We start from the raw sequence: 17,152 nt of genomic DNA on the forward strand, positions 1-17,152 counted from the left end.
AGTCGGGGCTCCATCAGTAGGAGCAGGAAGCCCAAAATTATCCCTCAGACTCAATAGCAAGTGAAATAGAAGAAATATAACCCGGATCAGCTCAACGGCCCCAAAAATGCTTTCTTGGGCTAAAAAATATAAGGTTAAACCCAAAATAATCCTTCGAGCCACCCAGAATGCTTCCTGGATCTTATCTGTCAATAAAAGACGCGAGAAATCATATGTTTAAAGAAATCCACCCTTTTTGTCCAAAAACTCTTTTACAATTAGTGTTTTTCCTTCCAAAATAACAAGTCCCCATAGTGAAATCAACAGGTTTCATGAAAAAGCCTCTTAAAAATGATAAATCCCAAGAAAGAGATGAAAATCTTTTAAAAGTTCTTGAGTTCTCTTAAATAAGATCAATAACATGCTCCCTCGGAGCCCAAAATAGGTAGAGTACTGTAATAAGATCGTTTAAGGGTCTCAATTACATCTTCCCTTCATTTATGAACCAAAACATGTCAAAAGCATATGTCATGCACATGATTTTATACAAAACACAATCAAACTATTCTTTAAATCAATCACGCCACACAAACAACTGGTGGACATTCACTATAGTACAATCATACTAACCCGGACTCTAGTCATTCCAAGCCTAAGGCCTCAGGCCCACAAACACAATAATAATACTATAAAAGCCCAAAATGAACCAAAAAGACACATTCGTACCAACCCAATCCAACACGCGTAAATCAAAGTTTAAACAACCTAGAAGCATTGTAAGGATCCTACGATGCCAACCATGACTAAGGATTATCCTAAGCTAAGGCTTTATGACTAAAAGCTAAGCTTAACCCAAAAATGGCCAAAAGGATAACTAAGCATCATACAATCCTAAATTCTCAACCTAAAACTTCCTAACGATCAGTGTTACTCAATATATATATATATATATATATATATATTACCTAACTAACCCAAGTCTAAAAAGGAAGAAATCGTAAGCTCTGAAAAGCTGATGAAACTGACAATAATCTCATACGATATCGATTCTCCGGTTGACCAAAGTCAACTCTTTCAACGTAAAGCTTTTAAAAAGGGAACAACTTACTCAAAGCTCTTTTGACTACCTCAGAAAGTGTGCCACCCATCTCGATACACCACATACACTACACAGAAGCTATGGAAATAGGCAAAACAGTAAATTTACACAAAAAAAGTAAATGACCACGAGGTCATTACCTTTCAGCATATTGTCAAAATAAAGTTGTGGTCAATTCTCGCGATGAGACAATGTTCAGTATCAAGGATAAATTATTAGTACTTTTTAATGATTCCTAAGTTCCATACAATGTATAGCAAATAATGTGTCTATAGGAATACATATTTATTAGAAATCACCTATGTTAGTGTGAAATATAAGCCGTTTTAAGGAGAGTTTTGTAAGACCAATTCTCTACACACTTAAGAACCAAACAATGTTTATGACTGGAAAAAAAAATGAGAATCAAAATCAGTTAAATGGTTAATTGTATGACTTATATGTTGTCTAGATATACATCAAAGCTCAAAGATATTAAATCTATCAATTGACTGAGTATATATGATATATGTTCATTCTGAAAATTCAAAAGGAAACCTACTTATTCAGATGCAATTAATTCTTAATTACGAATCACACAATTTTTTCATGCATATGTTTTACCAATATAGTTATTCCCAATTCATGTGGGAAATTGTTGAATTTTTATTAAAGTTGAAATCTTAAAAGAAGAGGTAGAATGTCAATTGGAAAATGGAGGGAAATAAGGTGCAGGGAAAATAAAGTTCATTTCTCTCTCATTGGTGGTGGGTGATAAAAAGGTTTGTTGTGTTTTTAAATAGAAACACTCATTCTAGTATCAAAAAGCTAAGAAGAGGGTCTCCCCTCGCGTTGTCATTGTTATCCATAATCTCAGATATGGTAATAGGATTAAATTCCTTTAAGATGCCTAGTAAATTCTGTGATTTCGAATATTTATTCTTTTCCTTTTAAAAGTTTCTTATTTCTATCTTTCCAATTATACATATTTTCTGATTTTTTAAATTTGAACACATATATATAACATACTATTGATTGCTAGAAGCCAAAATTCCTTTGGTATGGTCCATTTATAACACATATATGGGGTAGTGAAAGAAGACCAAACACTAAAATTATGATTTATTTTGGCCAAAGACGTGCCACCTCTGCCATTCTCTTTATTTGATATGCAGGAACAAGCCAACATTAATACTTGTCTTGTAAGGAGGAGTTTCATTTTTCAATTTCATTAATGTGACTAATATCCTCCTCTTCTTGAAACTAGCTAATATACGTGGCTACTTCTCTTTTCACTCTTTCTTTTTAATTTCTTTTTCAGATCAAGGATGGGTCCCCGGTGTAATAATAGTGTGAAGAAAATATTAGGATCTATGACGTTTATATACTTTCTTCGTTTCAATTTATCTGATGTAATTTCATTTGCATGAAGTTTGGAAAAGACAGAACAAAATTTGAAATTCGTAATCTAAAATAAGTTATAATAGTGTGAAAGACAGTATTATGATCCGTGACGCTTATATACTTTCTTCATTTCAATTTATCTGATGTAATATGATTTGCTTGAAGTTTGAAAAAAAGAAAGAAAGAGTTTGAAATTTGTAATCTAAAATAAGTTATAATAGAGTGAAATACAATATTAATTCGTGACACTTATATACTTTCTTCATTTAATTTATCTGATGTAATTTGATTTACATGAAGTTTGAAAAAGAAAGAAAAATGTTTGAAATTTGTAATTTAAAATAAATTATAAATATTTGTGTGACTATAAATTATTTCATTAAGGATAAAATAGATATTTTAAAATTAAATTATTACTAAACATAAAATATGTTATTCATTAATTTTTGAACCCACTAAAAAAGAAACTTGTATAAATTGAGATAGCGGAAGTAACAAATTTAGAGTTGTCTTTGTTTGGGTCTACATATGTGATGAGATTAACTAGTATCCAATGACCATGAATGCTTATCTTACGTTGTCATGAAGTAATTCTAAGATTTACAATATATAAGTAAATTTTCAATTATGTAACCTTTTAATATTTGATTACAAATAAGGAAACTAATATTATGAAGTAACTTGAACCCTTAAGTTTATTCTAGCTGAGTTTATTTAAGATTATGATCCTCTTACCAAATGTAAGAGGATGTCACACTTTTATCATCAGTTTAATTGTATCATTGTTTCTTCAACACCATCAAATTCATTTGAAGTAATTTGAGGCATTTGAAGTAATTTGAGGCAATCAATAACACAATTCTATAACTTTTTGTTCATTATTTTTTATATCAGAATTTAGAAATGTGTAGAATTAAGAAAGAAGGCAATTTTTCTCATTAGTTCATTCAATTAGGGACACACCAGATTAAAATTATTTGACAATGTAAAATAAATTTTCACTATCAGTATATATTAGTGAGTTTTTGGTCAAAATCATTCTTAAACTATGCCTCAAATTTAAATTTTATTCTTAAAGTATCATTTTTAGCAGATAGCATCCTTCAAGTATTTAAAAGTAACAATTTTCATTCTTCTACTTGAATTTATCAGAAAAGTAATGTATCCCACAAAAATTAAGTCATACCTTCGTAATTACTATTCTTAGATATGTCAAAAATACTATTGTGAATTTTTTGGTAATTGAGTTTAGCATTATGTAAAATCTTTTAATTTGACAGTTTTTTTTTTCATTTATTTTTCATGTAATTTGATATTAAAAATATTATTAGTTGAAATATATTTCTTCTCAATTGAATATGCTAGAAGCGGCGTTTGTTGGAGACTTCCGCTTCTAATAATGTAGAATGAAACTCAAATGCGAGACATAATAAATATTTTGATCACTTCAATATTAGATTGACCCTAAAACTTATTGATCTAAATACAGTTTGGCTTTGAAAAAGGTAAAGATAATTAAGCTCCAGCTTTTTTTCATTATTAAATGAGAAAAAGTACATATCATGTATCCTCACACCTTCCAAACATTTTTTGTTTCAGTAAGCAATGGTGTCTAAGATTTTTAATATTTTTTTCAGGAACTTCTTAGAGCAAGTAATTAAAACAAATCCATTAGTAAATGAGAAAAAGAGCAGATCATGTATCCTCACACCTTCCAAACATTTTTTGTTTCAGTAATCAATGGTGTCTAAGATTTTTAATATTTTTTTCATGAACTTCTTAGAGCAGGTAATTAAATTATGCATGAAAACTATTGTTGATAGTCACGTGAACTGCTCATGTTTTTGTAGAATCCTTCAATTTTTTTTACGATAGCTAATAGAAGGATGAAGATTGTTCACCTTTAAATACTTGAATGATGTTTTCTGATAAGAATGATACTTTAAGGATGTAGATTAAATTTGGGATATAATTTTAGGATTGATATTTTTGACCAAAAACTCTATATTAGTTAATCTCGCACTAGAAATAGATGAGTAAAGCTTGAAGCTAAAGAAAAGAAAAACAGGCTGACCTGGATGATATGGTGTGAAAGGATTTTTGACATCTAACCTAAAACCTTAAGGAAATTAGCGGAGCAACATTAATGTAATTTCATTGGGACATTCTCTCGCCTCTAGCTAATTAATAAGTAATGGGCAATGCTAAATGACCATAAAATTTGGTCAGATTTTTTTCCATTTTTTAGTTAAAAGGTATTAAAGTTAAAAGAATAAAAATATTTTTAAAAGTAAAATAACATAGGTAAAATATAATTCTGGCCAAATTTTCTGGCAAAAAAGGATTTTTCCATAAGTAATACTTCTCCATCAATTTATATGACCAATTTTCCTTTTTAGTCGGTTCCAAAAAAAATGTTACTCTATCTATTCAATAATAGTTGTCCATCATACTATTTTGGGATGTCCAACAACACTTGTCCAGTTTATGAAATCAATGAATAATTTTACATTTAGTTTCTAATTTATCCTTTATCATTAATTTTAGTCATTTCTCTATTACATTTTTCAAGATATTGTATTTATTATATTCAAAGGTTGATATAGTAAAATTACCCTTCTATTTGTAGCTTTTTAAGATGTGTGCAAAATCTATAGTGGACAAGTATAAATGAACAGAAGAAGTACATATTACTCCCTCTATTTAAAAAAGAATGATTTCGGCCTTTCTGTTTAAGTATGTTTGAAAAGAATGACCTTTTTCTTTTTTTGGTAACATTTTAATTTCAGTTTTCCACGTGGCATGTTTAAAGCCATAAAATTAAAGGACAATTTTGTACATTTGACATAACTTTAATTTAGGACCACAAGATTCAAGTCTTCTTTATTTTCTTAAATTCTGTGTCAAGTCAAACTAGGCCACTCTTTTTAAATCGGAGGAAGTACATTCAACTTTAAAATGCTTATTTTATCCTTAATGAAATGATTTATAGTTCACAAACATCTATCACAACCACAAATTTTAAAAATCTTCGTTTGTTAGACGAAAAAGAATCGGGAGTATACACTGCTAGATTAGAAACAAAAATAAATCGTGGATTGAAATGTAAATAATACATATTACTTAACGGCCTTTTGATTCATAATATTTCTCTTTTCCTCTTTATACAGAGAAATGGAAACCGAGAGTGGTAGGTAGGTAGGTAATTTTTAATACTATAAATTACAAATAAATAAACAAAAAAAGCAATGAAACGTAGAAGCAGATAAACTATTAAAAGATAATAAAAGAGTAAAATTCATGCAGCACACACCACAAGCACCGGTGTTTGAAGGGGCTGCAAGTTCACTTGTGCTAGTTGCTCGCCAAGTCGCTCCTCATTGTCATTGTTGTTTGCCACCGATACTGGGACTACTCCGGGCGTGTTAATTCCTTGTTCATCGTTGGAATTAATGTCCTTGGAATCAAGAGGATGAATCTGTTCTGAGTTTATTACGAGCTCACACACTTTTTTCTCTAAATCTATTGATGGCTTCGCGTTTCGGTAAATTCCATATAACAACATTTGAATCATTCCCAGAAAGAAACCCAACACATTCGGCAGCTGTATAAAATTCAAATTAAGTTTTATGAGAATTAATTCTTTTAAATATAGTACAAATTAACTCTAGTACTACTATAAATAAATTTTAAAAAATGATTACTGAGATCATTTTCTAGTTTAGTTTGGTTGAATTGTACGATGACGAAATTAATGTGGAACAATAAATGTATGAATATTAAGTAGTTGGTAAGCAATAAAGGCACATCATGTTCATGTTCGAAATTAGTGGTTCTTTTTGTTGCCTTTGTAAGTAGGTTGGTTTTAGTTACCTTGTCTAAATAGCACGCAACCCAAATTGTTCAATGTATCAAAGAATAAATGTAGAGTATATATATAATATTTTTTTATGGTCAAACGATAAGAATTTTGACTAACATTTTACAATGTATTTTTTCATTATATTGATATGTAAAAAATTGCAAATTATAGTATTTATTTTATAGCTTTTTAATATCTAAATTTTTTATTTAAAATATTGAATTAATGTAATCTAATTTAATTTAAAAATTAGTCAAATTGACTTTCAAAAAACGCAACATGACAACTAAAAAGGAAGGTACATTTAATTAGGTGCAAGTACTTACTGCAATACACAAGTCCTTTAGAAGGAGTCCATAACCAAACCACATGATAGCACTCAAAGTAAGAAAGAAAGAGAGAGTGAAAGGCATGAATTCCACACTCTTTGTTCGAACCACTTGAAACTGAATTTAAAAAAAAAAAACATAAAAAGTGTTAGAAATTGTAATTAATTAATTTTCGAATTGACATTATTAACGATAGATAATTCATCATGTCATGTTTAATTACCACGATGCTAAGAGGTGCTGCAAAAACACCCACTGCTACGGTTACACAAATCCAACCAACAACTTGTACGCGTAGGACTCCATTCAAAGGGAATAAAGTGATTAAAAATATGAGTGTGTACAATCCTCCGATCAATAATACCAAAAGCCGCACCGTCTGCCTCTGTTTAATTTGCATATTCAAAACATCAATCAATTTATATATGTAACACTTGTTGAAGATAAGGGAATTAAGCTGACAGGTTGAACAACATGGTACAATCAACGTGTACAACTGTTAAACTGTTATAGAGTTGATTGTACCACGTTGTTCAACCTGTTCAACTATAGTAGGTACATCATAATGAAAACTTACCCTAGACTCCTTGGATGCGTAGAGAATGAAAATGGTAATGTAAATGGTCTCAACAATGCAACCAAAGGAGTTGATGGATACAAGAAGAATGGCGTTTTTCTTGATAAATGCATAATACATCCATAACATCGATGAAAATAGTGCTACCACGTAAGGTACTGATTGATAACCCATCGTTGATTTTTCTTTGCAGATTCGTCGGAATGCTGGCCTGAAAAATCAGTACAATTAAAAATTTAGTTTCTGTCTAAGAAAAATACTAAAATTCTCTTTGTTTGAAATAATGAAAGGTGATTAGTTACTTACACTGGAGCTAAGAAGACCAATATGGAGATAACGTTTCCTGTAACATACAACGGAAAAAAAATAAAAGGGTTAGTGCTCTCTTATTCCCTTTGTCCACTTTATATGACTTACTTTCTTTTTTAGTCAGTCTAAAAAAGAATGACATAGTCATGCAATATATTCATGAGAATATATATGCAATAGACAATGTGAATATATTGTATTAATTAGCTAAGAATAACTATAGTTTGGTTACAAAAAAAATGCAACAACTTTTTAGGAAAGAATAGAAACAAACATGTGAAGCTTAGCTTACCTAAGACTCCAAACACTAAGAGCCATGGATGGTGGAGGTCAAATAAGGCCATGTCGATTGTGATTAGGTTATTGAATGATACAAATGTATTCAAATTTGGGAAGAAAGGATTTATTTAGGGTCTCTCGAGAAACCTTGCTCTTTCTCTTTCTCACTTAGCTTGTATAAAAGATAGAAAATCCCACAATTTCATGCAAAAGGGGAGAGAGTATTTATAATAGGGGAAAATGTGGTTTGTGTATATAACTCAATTATCATCTACGTTGCATGACAAGTGGAGGGTTAGTAGGTGGCGTACGATAAAATCATTCACCCAAAATAATGAATTTTTTTGCCTCACGTGCTCTAGCTATGCGTGCCAATCATACAAATTAATTACTATACTCAAATTAATATTATTACCATCAACGCGTTAAGCTTATTGTAGTACTATTAGAGAAATTCTTGAACCCCACTTTATTCTATTTTTAGGATTTTCATTCACACCCAAATCAATCGATTATAGCTAGGCTTTTGATTGATCACACTTAATCAATCAATTACGTTTCACTTCCAAACTAATTTAATTAGAATGATTATATAGATTACGTTATGTATTGATTCTATTTTATTCTATATGTACTACGTACTTTTATGTTAGCCGTCGATCTACTTCTTTCATTCAAATTGGAAAAAATTGACAACATTTTACGTACAATTTCATATTTACAAATAAAAGTTGCTATTGAATCAAAACAAGAAAAGGGGTCTTCTAGATTGTTCTAGTTCAACTATATTATATAATAAATTAAATAGTATTGTCCTACAAATGTTTTGAAGTAGACCCTATAATGTAGGGCTATAATTTTGCGTAGATGAGAGATATTATTATTAACAATTATTGCGTATATACTATACTATACTAGTGTTTTCTCGACTCCTCGTTGCTTATGTCTTTTTGCCCATGAAATATGAATTGATTTTTTACGTTACAAAAAAAAGCCTTATTTCCTGTAACGCCTTAGCTCTTTATTCCCTTTTTATTTAATTTGTACATAACCAAATACCCCCTATTGCTGTTAGTCTGTTTAATTCTTTAAGGATGAAGAGAGCATGATTTGTCATTTTGTTGTATTAAAGGTGTTTTAAACCCTTTAATTTGGGATTCTTCTTTTCTCCTTTTAGCTAAAATTCCAACGGTTTATGCATGATTATAGGACGAGTCCAAATTCTAAATGACGTAAATAATATGAAAAGCTAGCCACCTTTCATTCCCATTTCCCCTTTTGTTCTGTTGTCTTTATATATAATAATATGATGATTGGAAGTATGGTAGCTAGCTATAGCTAGTTGGCGGCCATATATATGGACACCTGTTTTCCTTTACGTAACCTATTAGAACTATCTTTTTACCAAACAATCATTGAACAACGAAGGATCAAAATATCATAATTTACTTTCCCTTCCACCCATCCATACATTTTATAAAGTTCGAATAACATATACTCTCTCCTTTCATCCCTAATTACTTGTCCAATTATTATTTTTTACTTGTCCCTTTTAACAAATCAAAAAATAATAATTTATTTTTATCTGTTAATTAATTAATTAATTTTGAAACGGGTACAACTTCTTGAAAATATTAAACTTTTAATTCATTCACTTCATATTAATAGAGGTACAATAGTAAATTCATTATGTCAATTATTATTTTCTTAATAGGTGTGTTAATTAAAAAATGGACAAGTAATTAAGGATAGAGGGAGTATAAATAATCAAAGACCCCCTCCCATGAGCGGAGCCACCTTAGGTAAAGGGCGGTCTGGTCATACTCTTAGCCAAACAATTATATGGTGTATATACAAAGTTTAAATGTTACTCCCTCCGTTTCAAAAAGAATGATCTCCTTTCCTTTTTAGTCTATTTAAGAAAGAATGACCTTTTTTTTTAGTAACATAGTAATTTCAGCTTTCCACGTGGCATGTTTAAAGCCACAAGATTAAAGGGCAATTTTGTATATTTGACATAACTTTAATTTAGAACCACAAGATTCAAAAATCTTCTTTATTTTCTTAAACTCCGTGTCAAGTCAAACTAGCTATTATGAATATATATATATAAAAAAAAAAATTTACATACCCTTTATCGAATTTTGGACTTCGCCACTGCCACTCCACCTAATCTAAAATCAAAAAATAAAAATAAAATACTCTATCTACGTACGTCCCCACGAGGAATAGTATATTGTCATTTCTATGATTCTAAATATAATACTAGATATGTGCGCCCATACTAGATATATGTGCGCCCGTGCCAGCACGGGCCGAACATATATTATTTATTTTATTGTAATTTATGTGATATAGATGAAATTTGGAGAGCCACTCAATTTTTTAATATATATTTTCTTAAAAAATTAAGTTTTTAATTGTTGTAACTTATAAAATTGACATAATTTTGAAATAATATGTTATTTTCTCTATCCCAATTTATGTGACACAGATCAAATTTGAAGAGTTTATTTGTGGTACTTTTAATTTTTTAAATTCAATGACATATGTTTTTTTTACTAATAATATTAATGATCTAATATTAACATTAGAAATAAAAAAAATGATTTACAGATAAAAGATAGAGAAATAAAATAATTAAACGTATTACTTATTAAGTAGTACTTATTTGGGTTTTATATATATACTAGTAAAGAAAGCCCGGGTGCTGCCCGGGCCCAACATTAATAAAATTATATTGTTACTCTCTCTGTCCCATATTAGATGAGAATCTTACTAAAAAAAAAAAAATTCATATTATTTGAGCACTTATTAAATTAGGATAGAATTAATTAATTCTTTTCTATTTTACCCTACAATTAATATGACCATTTCTATATTGTATGTGTATTTTTTGTAACTCATTTCAATGTGCATTGATATAAACAAAGGGTAAAATGGTGAAGTCTTCCAATGTATTAATGATTTCTTAATCACCGTGTAAAGTTGGAAGTGCCCATCTAATATGGGACGGAGAGAGTATAGTTTATGTATTGTTATAAAATTAGTAAAGATTGTTATAATATATTTTGCTCATAAGTGAGCTAATATAAAAACTTATTTGCCATTTGTCTTTTTAATTTCAATTTCAAATAGCAAATAAATGTACCGATAAGATTGAGGGTAGAAATGAAACATATCTTTCTAAATTTAAGTAAAAATAAACAGAGTAGAAGTAACATTAGGGTTATCGATAGGACGATTCATTCGGTTATTTTTAAAAAAATTATATCATTCAATTTTTCGGCTATTTTATAATGTATAACCAAAATTAAAATTTTAAAATCATCCCAATCCTAATTTATGTGACACAAGCAGTACAAAAATTAGTCTTTTTTTTTGTTGTCTTGTAGATATTTTAAGTTATTATTTATTGTAAATTATAGTACTTTTTATTAAAGTTTTTAATAACATATGTTACTTTTTATGTTTGAGAGTTAAACCAAATTTCTTTTATATGTCTTTTAATTTTATATGTGTTTTGTCCTTTTCCATTTTCAAAAACTAATACTCTGTCCATTTCATTTTATATGTCATTTCTTTTTATAAATATATTGGTTATTCCCTCTTCTTATGTCATATATTATGAAATTTGAGAAGTTATTGAAATTTTTATATGATTCTAAAAATATTTTAAATTGTTAGCTATTGTGATTTGTAGTACCTTTTATTTACAGAATTTTGAAAATAATATTTATTACTCTCTTTGTTCTAATTTATGTGGCACATGCAAAATTTCAAATATTAACCATTTTTTATATGTCTCTTTACTATATTAAGTTGTTAATTATTGTATTTTATAGTACATTTTGAACTTAATTTTTAAAGAATATATGTTATTTTCCATGTCCCAATTTATGTGGCATTAATTGATAGATTTGTTGGAGTCGAGAGAATTTTTTTGCTAATTATTGTAATTTATAGTTTCTTTTTCGTCAATTTGAAACAATATATGTTCTTAATTGATAGATTTTTTGGAGCCGACAAATTTTTTTGTTAATTATTGTAATTTATAGTTTATTTTTCGTCAATTTCAAACAATATGTGTTTATCATATAATCCATTTTATGTGGTAGCAATAGAATTTAGAGAGTCAATTAAATTTTTTATATAACTTTTAAATATTTAAGCTATTAATTATTGTAATGTATAGTATTACTTATATTATTTTTTAATATAAATGTTACCTTTTTTATCCTAATTTATATGGCATTGATAGAATTGAAAGTGTCAAATAATTGTTAATTATTGTAATATGATATGTAGTACTTTTTATGTAGTTTTTACTATTTTTAAGCATACTAAGTATAGTATTACTTATATTATTTTTAAATATATTTAAATCTACTACTTATATATATATTTTTTAGTAGATAAGTGTGAATGTGAGGGTATTTTTAAATACCCAAAATACCCTCACTTTCACACTTATCTAGTACTTATATTATACATTATATATATTATATAGTAATTTTTTTTTAGTAGATAAGTGTGAATGTGAGGGTATTTTTAAATACCCAAAATACCCTCACATTCACACTTATGTTCAACCCTCTCCTTTTTGTTGGTGCCACGTCTCGAAAGAGGAGTGAATTTATTCACTCTTCTTATATAGTAATAATATATACCTATGTAAATAAGGTTTTCTTAAATAATAATAATAACAATACTATTTTTAACTATATAAAACAAAAATATTTTTTATGACATTTAAAAATTAAAAATATTTTTTTATAAGATAGAAGATGGAATAACTAAAATATGAATACGAAATATATTTACGTAATAAAACATATTTCTTTTTAATTAAAACTCAACTAGATAAATGATGAAACATACGTTTTAATTAATGGAAATACATAAATAAAAAAAAGAAAGAGAATTGAACTGGTCCCACCGAAAAGCTAAAAGCCTAAAACTGAGTAATTGACTCAATTAAAAATAGAAATTGAAAAGTGATGTTGTCTAGGTTCGATCTTGACACTTATGCATGAAATGTCATGCTGCAACCAGCTGGTCAAAGCAAGCAGGACAACCTTAAGCTGGTTTAGTGGGAATATCTGCGGGACTAAAAAACGTCTTCCATAAGTTTGTTAAATGATGTTTCTAATGATCCTTTTCAATTTATGTGGCATTTGATTGATTGAATCCTAAATTTTGAAAAGAATAAAATCTATATTGCTTTCTCGATTCCAATTTATATAAATGACTCACTCTTCTTTTTAAGTCGTTTTAATTAAAAAAGACATATTTTTATATTTAGAAACAATTTAATAAAATATCAAATTTATCGTTGATGAATTAATTTACCGTCACAAAGGTATCAAGCTATCATTTTTTTTTTTTGTTAAACTAAATGACAAGTTAAACTACATCACATAAATTAAAATAAAAGAGTGTTAAAGTTATGATTTTAAACATTTCATGAAAATTAATTTCTGCTTTTGACACTTTCTATAGCGTTTAAACTGACTTTCTTTTATTTGTAAATTGTTCTTCCATATAATGTACGCCCAATATTTACCGAACCCAAAAGAAGGGGTCATTTTCTAGTTGAAGTCCCAATTCATCATATAATAGTTAGATGGGAAACATATCAGGTACTTCAAATTTAGACCAAGATCATGTTGTGTGATGCGTTTTTAATAAATTAAGAGTAATTTCTTGAATAGTTACGTATCTTTGGAAAATTACCTAATAACAATAAAAAAAATTAAAGAATACAATAGAAACTTGTTTAATATCTCTATAAGCAACATTTTTTACGTATTCAACTGAAGTATTTATCCCGTTCATGAAAATTTTGAAGCTGCAGAGGTGAATAACTTTGCATGTTGTTTTTCTACTTGCACTAGTCCGATACATATTTTTTTGAGAATCTAGATACTTCAATTTTATAGTAGAAATGGTAAAATTCTAATTGTGCTTCAGGAAGTTTCAATGAAGATATATGGGTCAGAATAAGGTATTATAAAATATGGGAGGATTTAAAGAATTTTAAAAAATTATTTATTTATTTTTTTTAAAAAGTGACATGATATCCATTAGGAAAGAGAATAATGTTTTTATTGTGTTAAGTATATATTTTGAGGAAAATAGAAATAATTAAGTGATATTGTCATTTTAAAAGAAACAAAAATATATTATTAAAAATTTTTAACAACATGGACGATTATCCAGAAAGTATGATACATCAAAATCAAATGAGTTCATTTAATCAAATATGAAGCATCAAAATCAAATGCACTTCCACCACTTCTTTCAAATAATCATAATTAAAACCTACTATGGCTCATTTTGAGCCTAGTTCTTTCTTTGATATTTAAATTTATTAGCAAGAAGAGGGGGATGAAATAACTATTGAAAATATGGATGACGATAGATGGAATTTGTCAATGTCAACTAAATAATTGAGGTTTTGATGATAAGTTTTTAATTTTGCCCTGCATGATTGGGAATGTAACTCAATCCATGCAAACTAAGCAAAATTGATATAGTCGCAGCCAAAATTCAATCATATCAATACCTATGGTTGTTGATACTTCTCTTGTTGTATGTGGTGATCTATTAAATTTGTGGACCCTTAAATAATCTAATGCACTCAAATGTTTTTAATTAACAAGTGGCTTCTTTGCCATGGCTGACCTGGCATTCATTTCATCCTCATAAAATTCAAAATATTATTAAAGTATATACGTTCTTATTTTTCCCATGAAAATACCAAATTATAATAAATGATGCATACGTGGATGCACGTTTTAAAATTAATTATTTGACTTGATTGCTCTTCCCACGAATAGACGGCAAAAAGTTGAGCAATGAGGAGACAATAATGAGGATTTCGAGAGAACTTGGAATAATCACGTAAACTTTAATTTGTTAGCCCTAAGTTTACAATAAAAATCCCTCACAAGTACGGCTTTATATAGTAACATTTATTCTCGAACTTGTTATTTATTATAACAATAACTGGACGCTATGATATGGGTCTAATCTATCATTTAGTACTCTAGGAGTAGTTTTGTGGAACTTTATAAGACGAGTTGAATTTTAATTAGGTTGTTGAAGGCTACTCTACTTTATACCATAACTCATGCATAAATAAAGAGTAATATACACCCTTGAAGAGATATCTGAAATTTTTTACAAACTCATATTGGAATATTCACAGAGAGATCGAGATGTGGACAAATGTTCTTGACAACCCAAGAAGATAAAATCCTTTCATGGAGATCAAATAAATCTCAAGGAGATCCAAATCATCCTAGTTTAAGAAATACATCACTAACAATGCTTGAATCAATGAGAAACCTCAAGAAAGAAAAACTAAGGGATAAACAAATTTGTACTCATAATCTTGATAAATTAAATTATTTTTTTGTTTATTTTGTGATTGCAATATATTTTCAGCACTTCAAATTTATTGCAAACAAATTTATGCACACCTAATGGGATCAATTTGTCATTATATATAATAAAAGTATTTTAAATTTTTATATGTCAATACTTGTTTACGTTTTCTCTTTGATTTAAATCTCAACAACGGACGCTCTTGGTCGAAAGTTCCATCAGTTGGAATACTGGATAGAACCTTCATTGCCCACTTGTGGACAGGAAACAGTAATCTTTGCTCAATGAGCCTTTGACTTTACTAATAGATTGATAAAATTTAAAATATACAAAGTTACAAACTTACAATTAGTTGTCTCTAATAAACTGTAAATTCTAAATATTTTGAATCATTTTTTTCAATTCATCTGTTTTATTATTAACAGTAATTGACTCATAACTTTCATAATCAACTAACTTGTAATTTGGACTTGCTTGCGCTTAAGGATCTCCAATAATTGACACTTCTACTTCTTCTTCGACGATATTCAACACTTTATGGGTGTTCGCCCAAGTAGGCCTAGGCCAAGAGAAGACACCTTCCCACCTTCCATAGCACCTATTATACCCCACCAGAAGGTAAGTCAACCCGTAACCCAGAACATCAAGTAATGAGCGTAAGGGTAGAAACTAGCGAAAACAATAATCTAAACAAAGGACAACAAGGTGGAAGCAAACCAAAATAAATATATATAGAAATCTCTTCCAGAACCCAGAAGTCACTAGTACAGAGTTGTGTAATAAGGAATACATGTCCCAAAAGTGGACCACATCAAAGCGTGTCTCGAAAAGCAACAAGACTAGCTAAAACAAAAGAAGGAGACAGAATAAACCCAAAATGTCAAGTTCTCACTCTCATCTCCGAACCATAGCTGCAAAAGAGGGTAGGAACTAATCACGGCTGGTAACTGGTACCAGGACATGCATCACGAAATAGATGCAGAGTGTAGCATAAGTACCAAAACAATAGGTACTCAGTAGGCATCAAATGTTGACTGAGCAAATAAAAACAATAAGAAAGGATAGAATCTAGACACAAAGAGGTCAAAGAAGATATGGAAATAAAACACACGAGCATACCAGAAATAAACTAAGTATAGCTAAACTAAACATAACTGGACCACATAAGCCCAGAAGGTACACTCGTGTGCAAAGTTAAATAAAACCTAAATGAACCCCTATAAGTTCGACAGGTACACATAATAGCTAAGTCTACTAAGAAAGAAGAAAATTGGGCTCCCAGCCCAAGGTAACTAAGATAACCCATCAGACTCCACCCAACCAGTAGTGCAATCCCAACCTAACTAGAAAGAGTGACCCCAGGGGGCACCTAACTAGACAGTCCACTCCCAGCCTAGCTAGAAAGAGGGACCCGGGGGTGAGGTTGATATCGTGAGTCGTCCTACCATGCAGTCAGCTCCCAGCCCAGCTAGAAAAAGTGACCCGGGGACACCCAGCCAACACCACACTCCCAGCCCGGCTAGAAAGAGAGGCTCGAGGGCGATTGTCGAAATCACCGAGTCCACCCAGCCAACAATACGCTCCCAGCCCAGCTAGAAAGAACGACCCTGGGGGTGAAGGTATCTCCAATAGGATCCAATTCAGCAACAACCACCGTGGAACGCCGTCCACTCCAAGTAATCACGAAAAAGGCTCCAAGCTTATACTATCTCAATCACACTCCTTTAGCGATGCACCGAACCTCCGAGATGCGTTAGAATCACAGAATTAGAGGGAAAAGATACGAAAGTGCAACAAGCAGCGATAGCGCCTAATCTAAGGCTCAAACTATCAGACTCAAGTCTGCTACTCTAGTCTACAAGAAGCTAAGTCATCCGAACGACGTCGGCAGAAAGTCAAGGCTATCCAACCCATACGGGTCATAACTCTAAGGCAACGCTAGC

General features: G+C 29.8%; 1 protein-coding gene across 1 annotated transcript; it reads right to left on the reverse strand.

The window, feature by feature from the left end:
- Positions 1 to 5,535: 5,535 nt before the first annotated feature.
- Positions 5,536 to 8,051, reverse strand: LOC125831855 (bidirectional sugar transporter N3-like). Its single transcript, XM_049510994.1, has 6 exons — positions 7,831 to 8,051; positions 7,536 to 7,572; positions 7,230 to 7,440; positions 6,876 to 7,037; positions 6,650 to 6,769; positions 5,536 to 6,065 (listed from the first exon to the last, which is right to left on the reverse strand). Exons 1-6 carry the CDS (start codon positions 7,880 to 7,882, stop codon positions 5,760 to 5,762), a joined length of 888 nt encoding a protein of 295 aa, XP_049366951.1. The 5' UTR covers positions 7,883 to 8,051; the 3' UTR covers positions 5,536 to 5,759.
- Positions 8,052 to 17,152: the final 9,101 nt, after the last annotated feature.

The sequence above is a fragment of the Solanum verrucosum genome, unplaced genomic scaffold, assembly GCF_900185275.1.
Source record: "Solanum verrucosum unplaced genomic scaffold, falcon-dt-bn FXZP01000018.1, whole genome shotgun sequence".
Taxonomy (NCBI): Eukaryota; Viridiplantae; Streptophyta; class Magnoliopsida; order Solanales; family Solanaceae; genus Solanum; species Solanum verrucosum.